General features: G+C 41.8%; 1 protein-coding gene across 6 annotated transcripts in view; it reads right to left on the reverse strand.

Annotated features, from left to right (window-relative positions):
- Positions 1 to 16,836, reverse strand: part of nags (N-acetylglutamate synthase) — a 38,846-nt gene extending 22,010 nt beyond the window's left edge. For all 6 annotated transcript variants that reach the window (XR_011883863.1, XR_011883862.1, XR_011883861.1 and 3 more), the window contains exons 1-3: positions 16,328 to 16,836; positions 5,633 to 5,907; positions 3,337 to 3,550 (exon numbers count right to left, since the gene is read on the reverse strand). Coding sequence is in view for 3 of the 6 variants with exons in the window: in XM_072249215.1 (XP_072105316.1) it covers positions 3,337 to 3,550; positions 5,633 to 5,907; positions 16,328 to 16,660 (822 nt within the window). In the remaining 3 variants the exon portion in view is untranslated. The remainder of the gene's footprint in view (positions 1 to 3,336; positions 3,551 to 5,632; positions 5,908 to 16,327) is intronic.
- Positions 16,837 to 17,155: the final 319 nt, after the last annotated feature.

Consider the following 17,155-nt stretch of genomic DNA (forward strand, 5'->3'; position numbering starts at 1 on the left):
AACATCAAGTGGTGACTTATATACTGTATTCTGGCTGGCGTGTGCTTGCTTGTCTCACTCTGCCCTATGCTATCGCGAGGGTGTGCCTCATCCCCACCAGGGTCTGGAAAGCTGTTCCTGAGCAGACGAGGAGCTTGTCGGCATGATCTCAAGCTGTTGTAGGCTTTAAGTGTGCAAGACTTTCACCATTTGTAACAAATAATCTACGCTACCTGGCAGATGGTTGAGACCACAGGCACTGATGATGGGAACCAAGAAATCTGTCAATCTGATAGAAAACAGCTAACTTCTGCCCTTGCCACCCTGTCCAGGTTGGCATCTCAGCAATTTCACTATCCTGCTGCAGAGCTATACCACACTCCAATCCCCTTTCAACTCTGGTATCCACTGACATAACAGCAACAGGGTTGGATACCAGATTCACGAATTTGCACTGAGACTCTTGGGCTTTACCAGCAAGGTCAACATTTAATTCCCATCCCTAACTGGTGAATATGCCTTACCCTCCTCAATCATTATACTTAATGTGGTGAAGGTGGAGATCTTGTACAGGCTGTGGCCTGCTTAAACATTTCACAGGACAGTTAAAAATCAACCATACTGCTGTGGATCTACAGTCGTATGAGGGCTAAATTGGGAAAGGTTGGCTGGATTTCCATTTCTTAAGAATATGAGTGAACGCAATAGGTTTTTGCCAGTATTTTCATGGGCACCATTTATTGATACCAGCTTAAAAAAAATCAGGTTAATTTATTCCCCAGATGCTGAGATCTGAACTCATTATTCCAGGTCTCAGCCCAGTATCTGAAACACCAAACAACACAATTGGTGTTGGCTCAACAGAACAATCATTTTGATGAGGTGTGCACAGGTGAATACTACAAACTAGTATATGTTATGCAAGCCTTTTGCTTCCAGGGCATATTTTTTTACGACACTCCAATTTCTTGACCAGAATATTTCTGGAGGAGTAAACGGAAGCTATAACAGGACATGATTAGGTGGTGAAACAGCATGCAATACAATCATCAAAAATTCATTGTGTAACATTAGTTGTACTCTAATACCAAATGAAAGTTAAGCACAGAGCAGGAATATTGAAAAAAGAACCAGAAATAACTGCATTTGGATATCTGAGGTTATTTACAAATAAAATCCAATTTTAGGCTCCATTGTAAAAGGTGTGGAATGGCCAAGAAGTACATGATGAGCCTTAAAAAGAAATCGGTCACTTGGTTACTGCACTTTATAGAAAGAATACTGAAATTGTAGAGGGCACAATAAACGTATCAGAAGGCCACATTTTTTTGAATGACATAAGACTATGAGACCAAAAATTAAAAGTGTTTAAAGATTCTGAAATGATGGGCCAACTGTTTGCAGTAACGAACGGACACGGATACAAAGAGGTTGAGGAATACAAGAACTACAGTAGAAGTAGGCTCTTCAGTTTAATGAAGCTGCTCCGCTTTCATTGCCCACTTTTCCAACCAATCCCCACATCCTACTATTCCTCTGATGCCCAAAATTTATCCACAGCCTTTTAAGAATTTGCCTCATCACATTCCTAATTGTTCAGTGACTGCATCAGTTCTAGATCCACTTAGAGCAACCAGGGCCTTGGAGATTATCCTAGCAATCACTCTCTTGTTTTGGAACCGTAGACAGCGTAAAGGTCATTAAACAGCAAGTTGTGCAGACGTGAAATTTGTTTTCAGGATCAGGAGTTGAGCCAGGGACTTGTCAATGTGCAAGTTTGAACCAGATATATAAATATGATGAAAGCCCCAAAGAAGTTAGGGAACAAGTTGGGTAATTAGGATTAAAACTAATTGCTCACTTGGAAGGTAAACACAGCCATGGTTTGTCTCTGTGTTGCAACTTCTATGTATTATTTGCTTGTTTGCCAACCTTAAATTTTTCTACAGAGTAACACTAAGCAGTGGAAAGGGCTTCTTTACTGTAGAAGTGGTTATGTGAGTGACTGGGTTCTACATCCACTGTCAATCCAATGCAGAAAGACTCCTAAACAGATGGCTGGAAAACATCCTAAAGAAAAATTGCATTCCTGAAAAGTAACAGTTTTTAATGAGATGACTCTCAGGCTGTTAGATTGTGGGAGTTTAGTGTATTTTTCAGATTCCTATTCTCATTTTAGTTTAAAATAAATGTGCTCACTCGTCTACTAAAATTATGGAAAAAAGGAAATTCAAAACATTGAACATAATTTAACATCTCAAATTCCTTCACCCACACTTTCCTTCTGCATTAACAAAAACAGAGCCACATCAGGGGTAGAAATCCAAGGGCATGTTTCATAGTTCAGTCAGGGAGAATCATTTGGGATTTCTGTTCTTACTGTTAGAACTAATGTTACAATGATTCCTACTAGAAGCAAATATCAAATTAGTATAGTCCTGGATTACTATTTGAAACTTCTTGCAAGGTTAATTTGGCAAAATCCAATTGTAATCCTGATCCTGGAATTCAAAGGATTTCCTTCTGATCGGCTCTGTAATCAGTAGTGTTGAAGAAAAAAAATTGAAGTGTTTCCTCTATTTCAGCTTTCACTTATTATTTTATAATACCAACATGGAAGCTAGGAAAGGTTTAAAGAGCACAAAGAAACAGGCCACGCATCCTTGATCTATGAAGGAACATAGTTTCTGTTGATTTCTGGTAAATTCCTGAGCCAAAACTTACCAAATGCTTTGAACAGCAGTTCTGGTATTTAAATTCTTAGCCAATGAATCCTATTTTGTTTTATTCTCCTAAGCATGTGACTTGTGGTCTTATTACTTGCTCTAAACATCCATTATTTTCACATTTTCTGTGTGTCTTTTCCTTCTTACCTGCAATGTTGTTTTCTCCTTAGTAAGATCTTACAATATTGGGGTTTCAAGGTGGCAGATGGAGGATGAAACTTTGTTAGCATGACATTCAAGATCAGAAAATATCATCTGTTCTGCACCCCACTCTTTAACTGACTTTGGGTACAGCATTATTACAGCTAAGAAGGCAGAAAAGGATGAAAAAGTCTTCTGCTCATCAATGGGTGACAGAGGAACAGAGCAACAGAGTGTAAAGGGGTCAAACTGATGTCAGATGAACTGACGAGATTGGGAAATGACAGAAGGTCAAAGGTGGAAGAGATACCACGTCTAATCAAGTCCAAAACGACTTCTTAATTGTTTAAAAAAAGATATCAAGTGCTTTTCTTGGGACCAAAAGATATTTACATTCTTCACTAGATGGTACATCAACTTATCATCTGTCCTTTATAGAATATTATAATGTTACAAATTTATGCATTGCACAAAGAAAAACTTTACTCACCTTTTGACTACTGTCCTGAATACCTCCCGAGTTGTTCAGAAACATCACTTTCAGAGGCTGCATTATCTTTGCAATATGTGCTGTGACACCCAAGGAATTTAAAAACACCAGTTGTCCATCAGAGGTCTCTCCCATGGAGCTGATTATAGGAATGTGACCTGATTCCAGACTCCAGTTTAATAGCTCTTCTTCAACTGAAACTACGCTCCCAAAACTGCAAAAGAAATCACAGTCAATCCATGGGGGCCTTGGTGTATAATATGGCAATCAAATCATTACAGAAACTTTTTTTTTTACTAAGATGAATACAATGGTATATTTATACTGACAGGGGGAAAAGAAGCTGATGTGGTCACAAACTGAAAACCACCTTTAATTTCAAGCAGTCGTCAGGTTATGACAGGATTTCATTCCTGAGAATGTTTGTAACCCAGACTTTAAGCTGGAAATGAACAAAATGTTCTGGTTACCTCATTACAGGAGGATATTTTTGCTTTTGAGAGGGTGCAGAGCAGATGCAGGTTAGAAAACATGTAAGGAAAGTTTGAGCAAGCTAGGGCTTTTCTCTTTGGAGTGAAGGAGGATAAGAAGTGATTTGATAGATGAAATGAGACATAGATTGAGTGGGCAGCTAGCACCTTTTCTCCAGGGCAGCAATGGCTAATACTAGGTGACATCCTTTTCAGATGAGTAGAGGAAAGTTTGGCGGGGGGGGGGGGGGGGGGTAGGTGTCAGATGTAGGTTTCTTTACAGAGAGTGCTGGTATAGGAGGAGACATTAGGGACATTTAAGAGACTCTTAGAGAGGCACATGGATGTAAGAAAAATGGAGGATCATGGGCTATGTAGGAGGGAAGGGTTAGATTGATCTTAGAGTAAGTTAAAAGGTCGGCATAACATTGTAGTCTTAAGGGCTTGTACTGTGCTGTACTGTTCTATGCATAGGAAAGGATCACAGAAACAGTCTTACGGATGAGTGAAAAGCGTAGAAAGAGCTGTCACTTGTCAGCCTCACTGACTCACTGAGTGAGTAAGTCTGATTACAGTCCCTGATTGTTGCAGATTGGTTGGAGCATTTGAGGAGAGTGGTAGTGCAAGGGAAGCCACGTGGAGGCAGTGCCTCATTCCATCTTGCAGAAGATGCCTACAGCACCGTGTTTAATCTCATCCAATAATGGAGACTGAAGTCACTTTTTGAGGAAAATGGTGAAGAGTACATATTTTCCCATAATTAATCACAAACAAAATAAGATGAAATGCACGACAGTTTTGAAGATATAAATTGTGCTTGATTATTTCCTTAGCAAGGAATAAGAAATCCCAATCAAAATGTAGGCCAGACACTTTGGAGCTCAGCTGTAATAGCTCAGTACTTACCACCGATAAAAGGTTAGCAGCCATCATTGAGAGGCACAGTAGGAATAGACTGTATGTGGTTCTGTGGAAAGGGCAACCATTCTTTCCCTATTGAGGTTGGGGGTGGGGGTAGGGGTAGGGGTAGGTATGGTGTAGAGAAGGACTACTTCTTGGTACCTCTTCTTTTCTAATATCACTAAGGTAGGTGCTACATATACACTCTGCACAACTGGAAGTAATAGAACCAAATTCATTTCTTATTAGCCATTTTATTGGATACACCTGCATGTTAATTCAAATATCTAATCAGACAATCATGTGGTAGCAACTCAATGCATAAAAGCAAGCAGAGGAAATCAAGGGATTCAGTTGTTGTTCAAACTGAATATCAGAGTGGGGAAGAATTGTGATCTAAGTGACTTTGACTGTGGAATGATTGTTGGTGCCAGACAGGGTGGTTTAACTATCTCAAAAACTGCTCAGCAGTCTCTATAGTTTACAGAATGGTATGAAAAACAAAACAAAAATGTCCAGTGACCAGTAGTTCTGAGGATGAAAATGCTTCTTAATGGGACAGGTCAGAGGAGAATACCTGACAGGAAAGTGACAGTAACTTAAATAATCATGTGTTAACAACAGTGGTGTGCAGAAGAGCATCTCTGACACACAACATGCTGAACCTTGATGTGGATGGACTACAGCAGCAGAAGACCACAAACACACTCAGTAGCTACTTTGTTAGGTACAGAAGGTAATAAAGTAGCCCCTGAGTGTACCTTGTGGTTTTCAATTTTGTGTTATATGCTAAGGACTTCACAGTGAGTCATGACTGTGACCAGTTTAGTGATGCTTGGGTTTGACATTTCTTTGTTGTGTATACAGTCTTTCCTTAACAAATCACTGATATCTTTGAATTTAGCTCTTTCATAAAACACCTGTACCTATTAGGAGACGAAGGCTTTCCTGCTTGTAACAAGGCCCCGCCATTAAAAAATGGCATAGTAACAGCTGAATTCCTGTGCAGAGCATCAGTTAGGATCCTGCAATTCCTGAGTAATAAGGATTTCGTTTCTATAAATGAATCTGAAGTTCCTTCATCGTACTGAGAAGATAATCCAATAACAACAACAGGTTTCATGTCCATACGTTGGAGGAATGCCAAGCCGAATGCCAAACTGGACACCATCTCTTTTGAGCAAAAGATGTCTTCGTCCACCTAATGGATATAAAGATAAGGTTAACCAATATGACAGATCAGTTCTTGGATAGTGTCTGAAGCACTTCTGTTTTCAGAAATTGAACTCTCTGCATATTTAGCTTCCTCTTTACACTGGCTGTTTGTTTTTTTTAAAACCATAGGTCATGTGAATACTGGGTCAGGTCTAGATAGTTGTTATGTAACCTCATCATGGTGTCAAAAATCCATTTGACTTCTTAATGGGTTGCTGTACCTGCATGCTAACGTTGCCTTTTGTGTGCAAGGGCACTTTATTCCTTTTCAATGCAAATGTCTAATAATTTATCATCTTCTGAACAACATCTCTTTCCTCTTCTTTCTTCCAAATGAATAATCTAATTTCCTGATGTTTTCTTTCATGGGCCGCTCAGCTACCTACTTAAATGAGTCTCTTCCTCTGCAGACTCTGTCTGTCTCAAAGCCTGCTTTTTCACACAACTTTGTACTATCAGCAAACTTGGACACACTGTGTTCTGCCCCTTTTATTAACTTAATAATATAGATTATATGCATAAAGTATTTCTACTGATCTTTACACCGCCCACTATTTTTGGCACTTTGACTGATTCTCTGTCTGTGTTAGTATTACCCACAATTTAGTGCATCTTTATCTGTGTAACAATCATTAATGTGTCTTATCAAATTGCTTTGGAGGATCCAGATATGCATTGTCTCCCTTTTGTCTGCTCTGCAAGTTTCACCCTCGAAAGGTCTGGATTGGACAAACCACGTTATCACAGTTTTTGACTATTTTGCAGGTGTACTGTTTTCATATCCTTACTAATGCGTTCTGGAACTTTTCCACAAATGGTTAGTGGTTTCCTATTTCCTCTCCTGAGGTACTACTGTAGTCTTGGAAAAACAGCAACCAATTTCCCACAAACAGCAATGAGATAACAACCATATAATCTTGTTTTCTATTGAAATGTCACTGCAGGGATAAATATTAACCAGTATGTCATGAATATTCCTTGCTGAAAATGTCTGTGGGATCTTTTGCACCCAACTGAAGACGGGTCTTGATTTAATGTCTCAACCAAAGGTCGGTGCTTCTGACAATGCAGCTATGTCAGTTTTGCATTAGACTTTTTGCTCAATTCCTCAGAGTGGGGATTGAGTTCATAATCTCTGATCCAGAGGCACAAATACCATGGTTTGAGGCGTGGCTGATGCTCCAAGCATCACCGAGCAATGTGTGGCATCATCCAATTTTCTGCTCTATCCTGCTTCATTTAATTAATAAAGCACAAATGGAGATTGTATCTGACATACACTCTATCATAATTTATGCCAAGCCCAAATGCAGATCAAAGTAAAACTGAACATTAACCTTCAAGCCAAAATAGTAGCTCATCAAATGTAGCACGTGTTGTTGTTGTTATTTCTATTTCCTCTTATGTCAGCATTTATGTTAAAGCATAAATCTACCAATGCAACAAACTGAAACTTATTTCTGTAATTGAAATTTCCAGCACAGTACTACTTTTGACTGGATATGTTTGTTACTCAGAAAGCTACAAATAAAAATTTAAGATAGGCAACTGGTTTTGGAGGACATAAACAACAAGCATATGAAAAATCTATCACTTTTAACTGCGGATATCCTATGGTGCTTTGCTCTGAACAGCTAGCAGTTCTAGTGTGATTATTTATTGTGGGCTCACAAATGTACTTTTGAAATGTATGACTGGCTCAATGTTTTCTGTTTATGTGAAGTCCATGTGAAGGATATGGGCTTTATACATATATTCTTTCACAGGAATGAATTTCAAGGCAGTAGTCTGGCTATGCCACTATTGTTACTGCACAGATTTGTCGATCAGGTTTATGGTGCCACTATTACAACGCAGGAGACATTCAGCTCATCAGATCTACCCTGGCTCTCAGCAGAGCAAGTCCATTAGTCCCAATCCCCGACTATCTGTTGGCTCCTTATTGCCCCCTCACATGTCTATCAGCATTCCTTATGAACTCTTTCCAGATATTTGGTAACTTACTCTGCAGTCAGTAATCAGGTAATTATAGCAAACATAGATACCATTGCTGGTTATCTATATGTTGGTTGCCTTTGCAGAATATCTGCAAAACGTTCACTTTTTATCAGTTTTCAGTGTTGTGCAATTATTTTCTCAATACTTCTCAGCTGTGATCAAACATTTAAAATCCTTTGAATCTGGTTTATACAAACTATAATAATATTTTTCCAATTCAATCTTACTGAGCTGTTATGCAAAATGTATTGACTAAATGCAATGATAGTTATATTTTTCTTTCTGAAAGGACGGCGTCAGATTGGATTCTACATTTCTGAAGTGAAACAAGTTTGGAGTTTCCTGTCGAGTTTTATTATTAGGTTCGGGTGCCACAGTGCAGTTGGTGCAGCTCTCTCACAGTTTCTGGGTCCCAGGTTCAAACTCGACCTTGGCTGCTGTCTGTGTGGTGTTTGTATATTCTCCTTGTGACGACATGGGCTTCCTCCAAGTGCTCTGCTTTCTCCCACAACCCAAGGACATACTCATAGGTTAATTGGTCACTGTAAGTTACTCATTAGTATCAGTAAACAGCAAAATCAAAGGCGAGTTGATGGGCACGCGGGAGAGAAGAAGGTGAGGTAGACATGCAGAGAACTTCTGCCGGAGCAAGCATGAATGACAGGCTGAATATTCTCCTCTGTTGTACCACAAATCCATGAGCTATTTTGGCACATGACAATGACTGGTTTTTAAATAATCAGACCCTTTGCAGAATAAGATTTCAGCATGAATTCTAAGGGCATCTAGGTGAACATGCAAGCATGCAATATTCTGCAAATCTGTAAGTTAATACTCAGACATTTGCTTGGTATGTACTTTGAGTCCTTGCCTGAAACTCTTACTGAAGATGTCAACATATTCTTTACCTGCCATATTGCTGGTGCAGAGTCTTCACATGATTATATCATGGGGATGCCCTCATCCAGTAATAAACCAGCAACCATTGACAAATTAATCAGGAGGAGAAGATAATCAGGGAGGAGATACTGGAGCCTGAGACACACTCAATGCTTTAGGAACAGCTTCTTACCCTCTGCCATCTGATTTCAGAACGGTCCATGAACCTAAGAAAACTACCTAACTATACCTCCATTACACTGAAGTGCAGCTAATGGACCGCCAACATACAATGCTTAAGACAAGTGCATCACCCACATCTTCCTTTTCATTGGAACATTCCAGATGATTGTTGATACCTTCCAAACTTGTTGAAGCAGTGAAATTGTTTCATTTTCACTCCTGGCTGTTTCCGGTAACTCTAAGCCTGAATGCTGGAAACTGTGCTGAGCAAAACAGTTCTGAATTGTCTTGCTGCTTATTTCTCACCAGCTATTAGAGACAAAAATCACTGCTTTCTGAGCACACACACAACTGACACTATTTAAAAACTGATCGCTTTAAACATGATGTAGTGTCTATCAGCCACGTAAGAAGTGCACATGACTGACACTATTTAGAGACTGTTCAGCAGCAGTCTCTTGCCCAAATTAAGCAGCATATTGTCCCAAATAAACAAAGGGATCCTGGCTATTTTCTAGATTTAGTTTTTGTTCTTTAACAGTTGGTCCCCCCCTCCAAAAAAAAGGCTGCCTCAATTAACTGATTGCCCAATTAACCAGAATCCACTGTATTTATCAGCCTATGTTTGGCAATCTTGCCAAGATGCAGAAGTTCCCAATAGCACTCCAATGTTGAATTTTCCAATAATTTATGCTGGGAAATCTGCTACCTGATCTCACAGATTGAAGCCTGTACAGTATCAGGGAGTCCATTCATCTGAAGAGTAATTATAGAACTATATGGTGTATCATTTTAGTTAGTGTTTTAAGAGACAATCAGAGACATGGAACATTTTGTGCCGAGGCAAGGATGTTGCTGGCTTTCCAAGTAGACAGGACAGGACTTGTTCTCGCCTGCCCATATCCTTCCATTACATTACGCAATCTCCAGTTGCCTTACAGGGTGTTATTCTCTAACTCTGGGGAATGTCTGTATAAGCTTGTGAAGTGGAGTACAATAGTGTGAGTATCAATAAGGGTTTCTGTCAGTAAAGAACAAGCCCGAACTTGGACTGTGATTATGGACAGAAAAATTTAAAGTTACGAGAAAAAGACATTCTAGAGCAAATAACTTTAGTTTTGGGATGATGTTAATAGTCATGTATAGCTCAGTGTTCCTTACATTTCAATTATCTTGTTACAGGGAGAAGGCAGAACAATGGGGTTGAGAAGGATAATAAATCAGCCATGATCAAATGGTGGAGCAGATTTAATGGGCCAAATGGCCTAATTCTGATCCTATGTCTTATGGTCTTGTACTATTCTAAATGTGTATTTTCTTATGCATACAAAACTTACTGTAAATTGTGATACTACTGCAATCAGTTGATTTTAAGGCTTTCTTTTCCTCTGTTGCAGTTTGATAAGTTAAGCAAATTGCATAATGCATTATGTGACGGGTGGTATTTAGCACAAAAGGAGTAAATCTATGAGTTTGTGCCCTGTCAACTGAAGCAAATTATACAAATTAATGACTGTGCAGAAATTCCAAAATTATGCATCAAAGCACATTCTAGAGTGAGCTGCAAAATTGATTTTGAGATAATCATAAACAGTCAGTCATGCTTCCCTTTATGCTGGAAAGGGCTGGAGACCCATCATAAGATGACCCTCGAAGGAGTGATCTCCACCATGCATGTGAATCCCCACAATTTTAGAAGAAATGCGATGTTCTTTTGTGATATTTGGGAGTGATTTCCAAAGCTGTGTGGATATCTGCAGTGATAATGCATTTCATGTGGAGTCTGAGTTCTTTAAATGAGAAGACAGAAATAGAAAAATGTAGCAACAAGCTACTTAAGTGGAACAGGAATTAATCCATTCATGTATTATAATTGGAGCAGTCGGATGAAAGGGATTTTAATCTGTCTCCTGGGTCTGACGCTGACTACTGGAGATAACAACTGAAGGAGTGGGTAGGTTCACTTCCACTGGGGACTGTGATTTGCAGCATCTTCTGGGGAACTACCTCTCTGACAAACTGTCTTTTGTAGGCTGTGCTGATGCTTCCCTCTCCTGCTTAGTCAAGAGATTAGGCTCTGTATCCTCTTGTTCCCACTGTTCTTCATGGCCCTTAAGCTCCTGGTCTTCTTAAGAACATAAGACATAGTTGCAGAAGTAGGCCATTCGTCTATTGAGTCTGCTCTGCAATTCAATCATGCCTGATTTATTTTCCTCTCAAACCCAGTCTCCTGACTTCTCCCCTTCTTCGATGCCCTTACTAATCAAGAACCTATCAACCTCTTGAGTTAAATATACCCAGTGACTTGGTTTCCAAAATCACCAGCTGCAACGCATTCCACAGAATCACCCCCCTCTGTCTAAAGAAATTCCTCCTCATCTCTGCTCTAAAGGGGTGTCTTTCTATTCTGAAGCTGTGCCCTCTGGTCCTAGACCTCCCCCACTATTGGAAACGCCCTCTCCACACCCACTCTATCTAGGCCTTTTGATTTTCGATAGGTTTCAATGAGATCCCCCTCCCCCCCGCAATTCTCCTAAACTTGAGTGAGTAGAGACCCAGGACCATCAAACATTCCTCATACATTAACTGTTTCATTCCCGGATCATTCTTGTAAACCTCCTCTGGACCCACTTCAATGCCAGCACATCCCTTCTTAGATAAGGGGCCCAAAACTGCTCATAATACTCCATAAGTGGTTGCTCTTCCTTTAACATGGCTGTTGTCATCAGTTTGGAAGATGGTACAGCATTTAGCATGTGACAATGAAGTTGTTGCAATGATGTGCAGTGGACTGCGAGATGCTCTGAACTGATGCAGGCAGTGCATTCTTCTTTTCTAGAAATCAATGCTGTTTACCACTCCTACCTTTGCCTACCACAATCCATCCATGTAAGCCATGCTTGCTGATAGAAATGTCCAGTAAACCAGTTTCCAACAAGATGAAGGAGTCATGTGTTCTTCCATTGTGAGGAAATTTTCCTCAGCATTCACAAGCATGAGGATGGGGAGACCCTTCTCTTTTGATGAAAAGGTCCATGCAGTCAACGTTGTGAGAAGCTGGCCACCACAGCAAAGCCAGTGCACAGGGTGCCACCTATTCTTCATTAGAATGAAAGTAGATTAAATAATTTCTTCATCATTACAACACCTGGATGACCTCTGATATTGTGCTGAGAAGTAAATAGGGAAAAATGACAATTGGTGAGGAATTTAAAATTCAGTATGAACTTGACCACCGTAGTGAGGGCGTCAGATCCTGCTGTCCTCCTGCAGAATGTGATATATCTCAAGGATGCCAGCCTTGGCAAATCTGAGCCAGTATATGGCTCTTTAAAGTCAACATAGGATCTTTAAAGACTCTGGTTAAATTCTTCTACAGATAGGTATGTCACTGACTCGTTCCAAGATTCTTAACTCACTTTGAGTGAATAGTTATGGACACACAATCCTTCAATAGAACAACTACCAAAAGCAGTGTCACTACTGAAATACCAATGCAATTAGAAAGTTGGCTAGAGACCAACTTCCTATTGGCTGTAGCACATCTTGTAGATTTGAGAAGTTATTTATGCAATTTGCAGTTATTTCCAAAATTGACCAGCCAAGACTTTAAATGTCTTGCACGTTCTTTTAAAGCTTGGGAACTATCATGATGTGTTACTACATATTAAACTGTTTCACAATGGTCATAGTTTGGAGCTTTCAATTCTAATGTACATCAGTGCAGACAGAAAAGAGCATTACACAAAGTAGATACAATAAGGTCTGATATTCTAACATGGAACCTGGGCCTTTGTAAATGGCCTTCTGCAAATGAATTCCTAACTTCCTCATCGGGAGACCACAGTCAGTGAGGATCAGTGATAACGTCTCCTCATTGATGATCAACATAGACTTGCCGCAAGGATGCATGCTTAGTCCATAGGTTCAGCAACAGTTATTACCCCTCAACCATCAGGCTCTTTAACCAGAGGGGATAACTTCACTCAACTTCATGCCCAGTCACTGAACTGTTCCCACAAACCATGGACTCACTTTCAAGGGCTCTACATCTCATGTTCTCAATATTTATTGCTTATTTGTTTTTAATTATTATTACTTTGTGTTTTTTCCTCTTTTTGTATTTGCACAGTTTGTTGTCTTTTGCACATTGGTTGTGGGTATGGTCTTTCATTGATCCAATTATAGTTATTGGACTTATTGATTATGCCCACAAGAAAATGAATCTCAGGGTTGTATATGGTGGCATATATGTATTTTGACAATAAATTTACTTTGAACTTTGATTTTACACTACTTATTTAATATTTTATTGTAATTTTATGTTTTTGTACTGTACTGCTGCTGCAAAACAACAAACTTCCCATCACAACAAACCAGATTCTGTTTCAGAAGTACCCAGACCAGTTTTGCAACTGTCAAGATTTCACTTGGAAATGTTTACTCTCATGATTTATTCCATTTAACTATATATTATTTGTATGTGTATTACGTACACATACAATTGGGGGGGGGGGGGCGGGTGAGGTCTGGGCCTGACGTCCCGCTCACCCAGGGAAAGTGAACGTGCAATGAATCGCCTCTCCTTTCCCAGTGCAGTGATCGCCACGTGGTCACTGTCTGGCCTGCTAGGCAGAAGGCCACTGCAAATGGCCTCTCCTACATTACTGCGTCCGTAGCAACACCTTCTCGTCGGTGCCCCCCCCCCCCCACCGTTTCCACCGAGCTTGCTACGTCATGGTGCGATCGAGTGTCCAGTGGTATAACTGGATGGGTAGGCCGGGCTCGTGAGCCTTGGCTGGCGGCCAGCCTAAGAGAAGGAGAACTCTGAATCCAAACCCCAGCAGGTGGGGCTCATTAGCCTCATCAGACCATCCACCCAGGAGAAGGACACTCCGACGTAACTCCTACGACCCGGAGACCTCGCTGTCACCGTCCCAGCTTGCGAGGCTATGGCAGATGAACCCCGGTGTAAAGGGTGGGGCCGGTACCGCGCGCACTGCACTCCACCTAAAATACCACTGCACAGGCCGAGGGACACGCCCACGTCTACGACCATCCTACCGCAGCCACTGTGGCCAGGCCTGCCTGCCCTGTATCGGCCACATCAGCCATCAGTGAGTCTGCAGAAGACGTGGGCAGCCCCCTTCCTAAATCTTTGCTCGTGAAGCCAAGCCATGATGTTGTAAGATTAGACTATAAAAGCCAGCAGAGTGGGACACTGTACTCCAAAGGTTGCGATTGACTACAGCAAGTTGATTCCACCACTCAACTTCACTTACCCCCAACACTGAACAGGTTCCATAACCTATGGACTTAATTTCAAGGCTCTACATTTCATGTTCTCAATATTTGTTGCTTATCTGTTTATTACTACTTTTTCCTTCTTTTTCTATTTGCAGTTTGTTTTTTACACATTGGTTGTTTGTCTATGTTGTGTGTGGTCGTTCATTGACTCTGTTGTTTCTTTGTATTTACTGCGAATGCCTGCAAGAAAATGAATCTCCAGGCAGTATATGTTGACATACTATAAACGTGAAAATCTGCAGATGCTGGCAATCTAAAGCAACACACACAAAATGCTGGAGGAACTCAGCAGGCCAGGCAGCATCTATGGAAAGGAGTGAAAGGCCCAAGTTTCAGGTTGCACCCTTCATCAGAATGTCAGTCCTGATTCAGAACTCCACATCAGAAAGGTCTCGGCCGGAAACGTCGACTGTTTACTCTTTTCCATAGATGCTACCTGGCCTGCTGAGTTCCTCCAGTATTGTGCGTGTGTTGATATGTGTCATATATGTACTTATATAGTGGGGTGTCAGGGAGGGGTAGCACCTCTGGTGAGGGAACATGTCACGTCCTTTTCAAGGTAGTTAGTCCACCTTTGGTCCCCACCTGGCACTCAGCTCTCACCTGTGGCTCCCCGTAGCTGTTTGCATGCAACAGCGGCCACACCCCGGGCAACGGCTTTGCCAAGCCGGCTAAACCAGGTAAGGGTAGCCGACGGGTCTCAAACCCTCGGTGAGATAGGGAGTTGTCTATCCCAGCATGTGAAGACAGACTCCGGCGGATTGAGCGGACGAGACCAATGGAAGGTCCAACGGTCAAGAAGGCAGTCTCTGCAAGTGTCGTGGAACGTGTAGAGCAGGACAAGACACAGAAGACGTCCTGGTCATCCACTGCACCTAGTCCCATCTCCAGCCGTCTCGACTCTGTCTTGCCACTGGATCCAGACGGGAATTGGGAAGAGAGAGTGAGGCTGACGCTGCACAACTCTCCCTCACTTAAATCCAAATCACGCGCTAGTCTTGACACCATCAATAATGGTGTTGAGGTCCTCATCGACGTACGATGGACGAACAACAATAATACATTTACTTTGAGCTTTGTAAAGTATCACTGTAAACCCAATTCAACTCACAGACATGAACTCAAACACGAGGAAATCTGCAGATGCTGGAATTTCAAGCAACACACACAAAAAGTGCTGGAGGAAGGGTCTCCGCCCAAAACGTCGACTGTACCTCTTCCTATAGATGATGCCTGACCTGCTGCGTTCACCAGCACTTTTTGTGTGTGTTGCAGACATGAACTTACTGGGTGTGATGAGATTTGGGCAGAATCAGAAGTCTCCTAGTCTGATTCTTTTCACTGAATGCAATAGGTCTGAATATTAGGCGCTCTGTACGGCAGTCAGACGACTGGCTCCAGTTTGTCTGTACAGTAGTGCGCGGAATTGTGATTCTTCCAATAATCCGCCACATAGCGCACATTTTTATTTCTCATCACCTTCTTCTGCCAACATCCCACCCCTGACCAGCATCGCCCACTCCGTGTCTATCACTTAACAGGTCCCTGTTCAACGAGGAAACGGAGGAGAGACAGATCTAAGTCTACTAGCTTTCTCGAACCAATGCAAGATATGGAATCGCTGTCGACATCCACTCCTCTCCTCTCTCTCCCTTACCCAGTTCTGCTCAAAGCTGAATAGGTTGTGCGTTAATTCAGGATGCTAACAATAAATTGGAACGAGCGCAATTAAACAATACTAATATTTTTAAAAACTGAAAGCAAAATGGAGGCAAGACAGTGATTATTTTGGCCGCATGGTCATGACTACAAGTAATTTTAGGTTTGATGTTATGCAAACTAGATGTCCTTATTTGCAAACAGTGAAGCAAATTTCACAATTTCCTTGGGATTCAAGAGGCTGTGGACGCTAAAATCACAATTTTCCAACAGCATCCTGTAAACTGAAGGTAAAACTTGAAAGTAACAAGTAACTGCGGTCATTGGCCCGAATCCAGGGAAACCCGGGACTCTGCTGTTCCTGGGCACTAGTTACTTACTTCAACCACGGCGAAGAGTTTGTTGCTGGTGCCTGCGTTCTGGAACTGAGTGAGCCAGTACCGCGCTTCCCTGGGATCGGCGCCGATCTCGTTCAGGAACATTCTCACGTCCTTGTAGACCAGGGAGCGAGCGATCTGGTGGTGACTGACCAACGGCACAGTACGATCCACCTCTTGCATGGGAGCGCTTCGCAACTTGCAATGCCGGCCGACTTTCACTGCGCTGAGCTGGCGGAGCCCCGGCCCGCAGGAGGAGACTCGTTTGGAAGAGAGGAAGCGGCCTGCTCTGGCCACCGCACGGGTGCCGACGGACGCCGAAGTCGCTGTAGCCATTAGCAGTCCTGACCTGATTGATGCCGGGTCCCGCAGTTCCGAATCTCAAACCGAACGGGTCCCAATAAGAGCGCCCGTGGAAACTGCTCAGCTGTCAATCACTGCGTGTTGAGCAGCAGCAATCACCTGGCGCCAGGGGGCTGGGCTCTCGACGCCACCTATCCAAACCCCAGGCTGTTTTTTCACTGTTGGAGTCACACACCACCACGCTTCCACATTACTGCCGCCGGGAAAAGCCTGGTTTAATTGCATACCTTTGAGACAAAAGACCCGCCTTCCATCGGAAAAAGCAACAAATAATCTGCTGCAGGAACTCAGGGGGTCAGATTGTTTGCCACTTCAGATTTCAGCATTTGAAGTCTCTATGTTGCCCATTCGTAATGCGCCTTTCAATATGTAAACAAAGTACTCCAGAACATTAGAGATATTGGTTTATTATCGTCACATGTGCCGTGAATCGGTGAAAGGCTTTTGGTAGCATGTCAGAAACTTGCG

Source organism: Mobula birostris, chromosome X, assembly GCF_030028105.1.
Source record: "Mobula birostris isolate sMobBir1 chromosome X, sMobBir1.hap1, whole genome shotgun sequence".
Taxonomy (NCBI): domain Eukaryota; kingdom Metazoa; phylum Chordata; class Chondrichthyes; order Myliobatiformes; family Myliobatidae; genus Mobula; species Mobula birostris.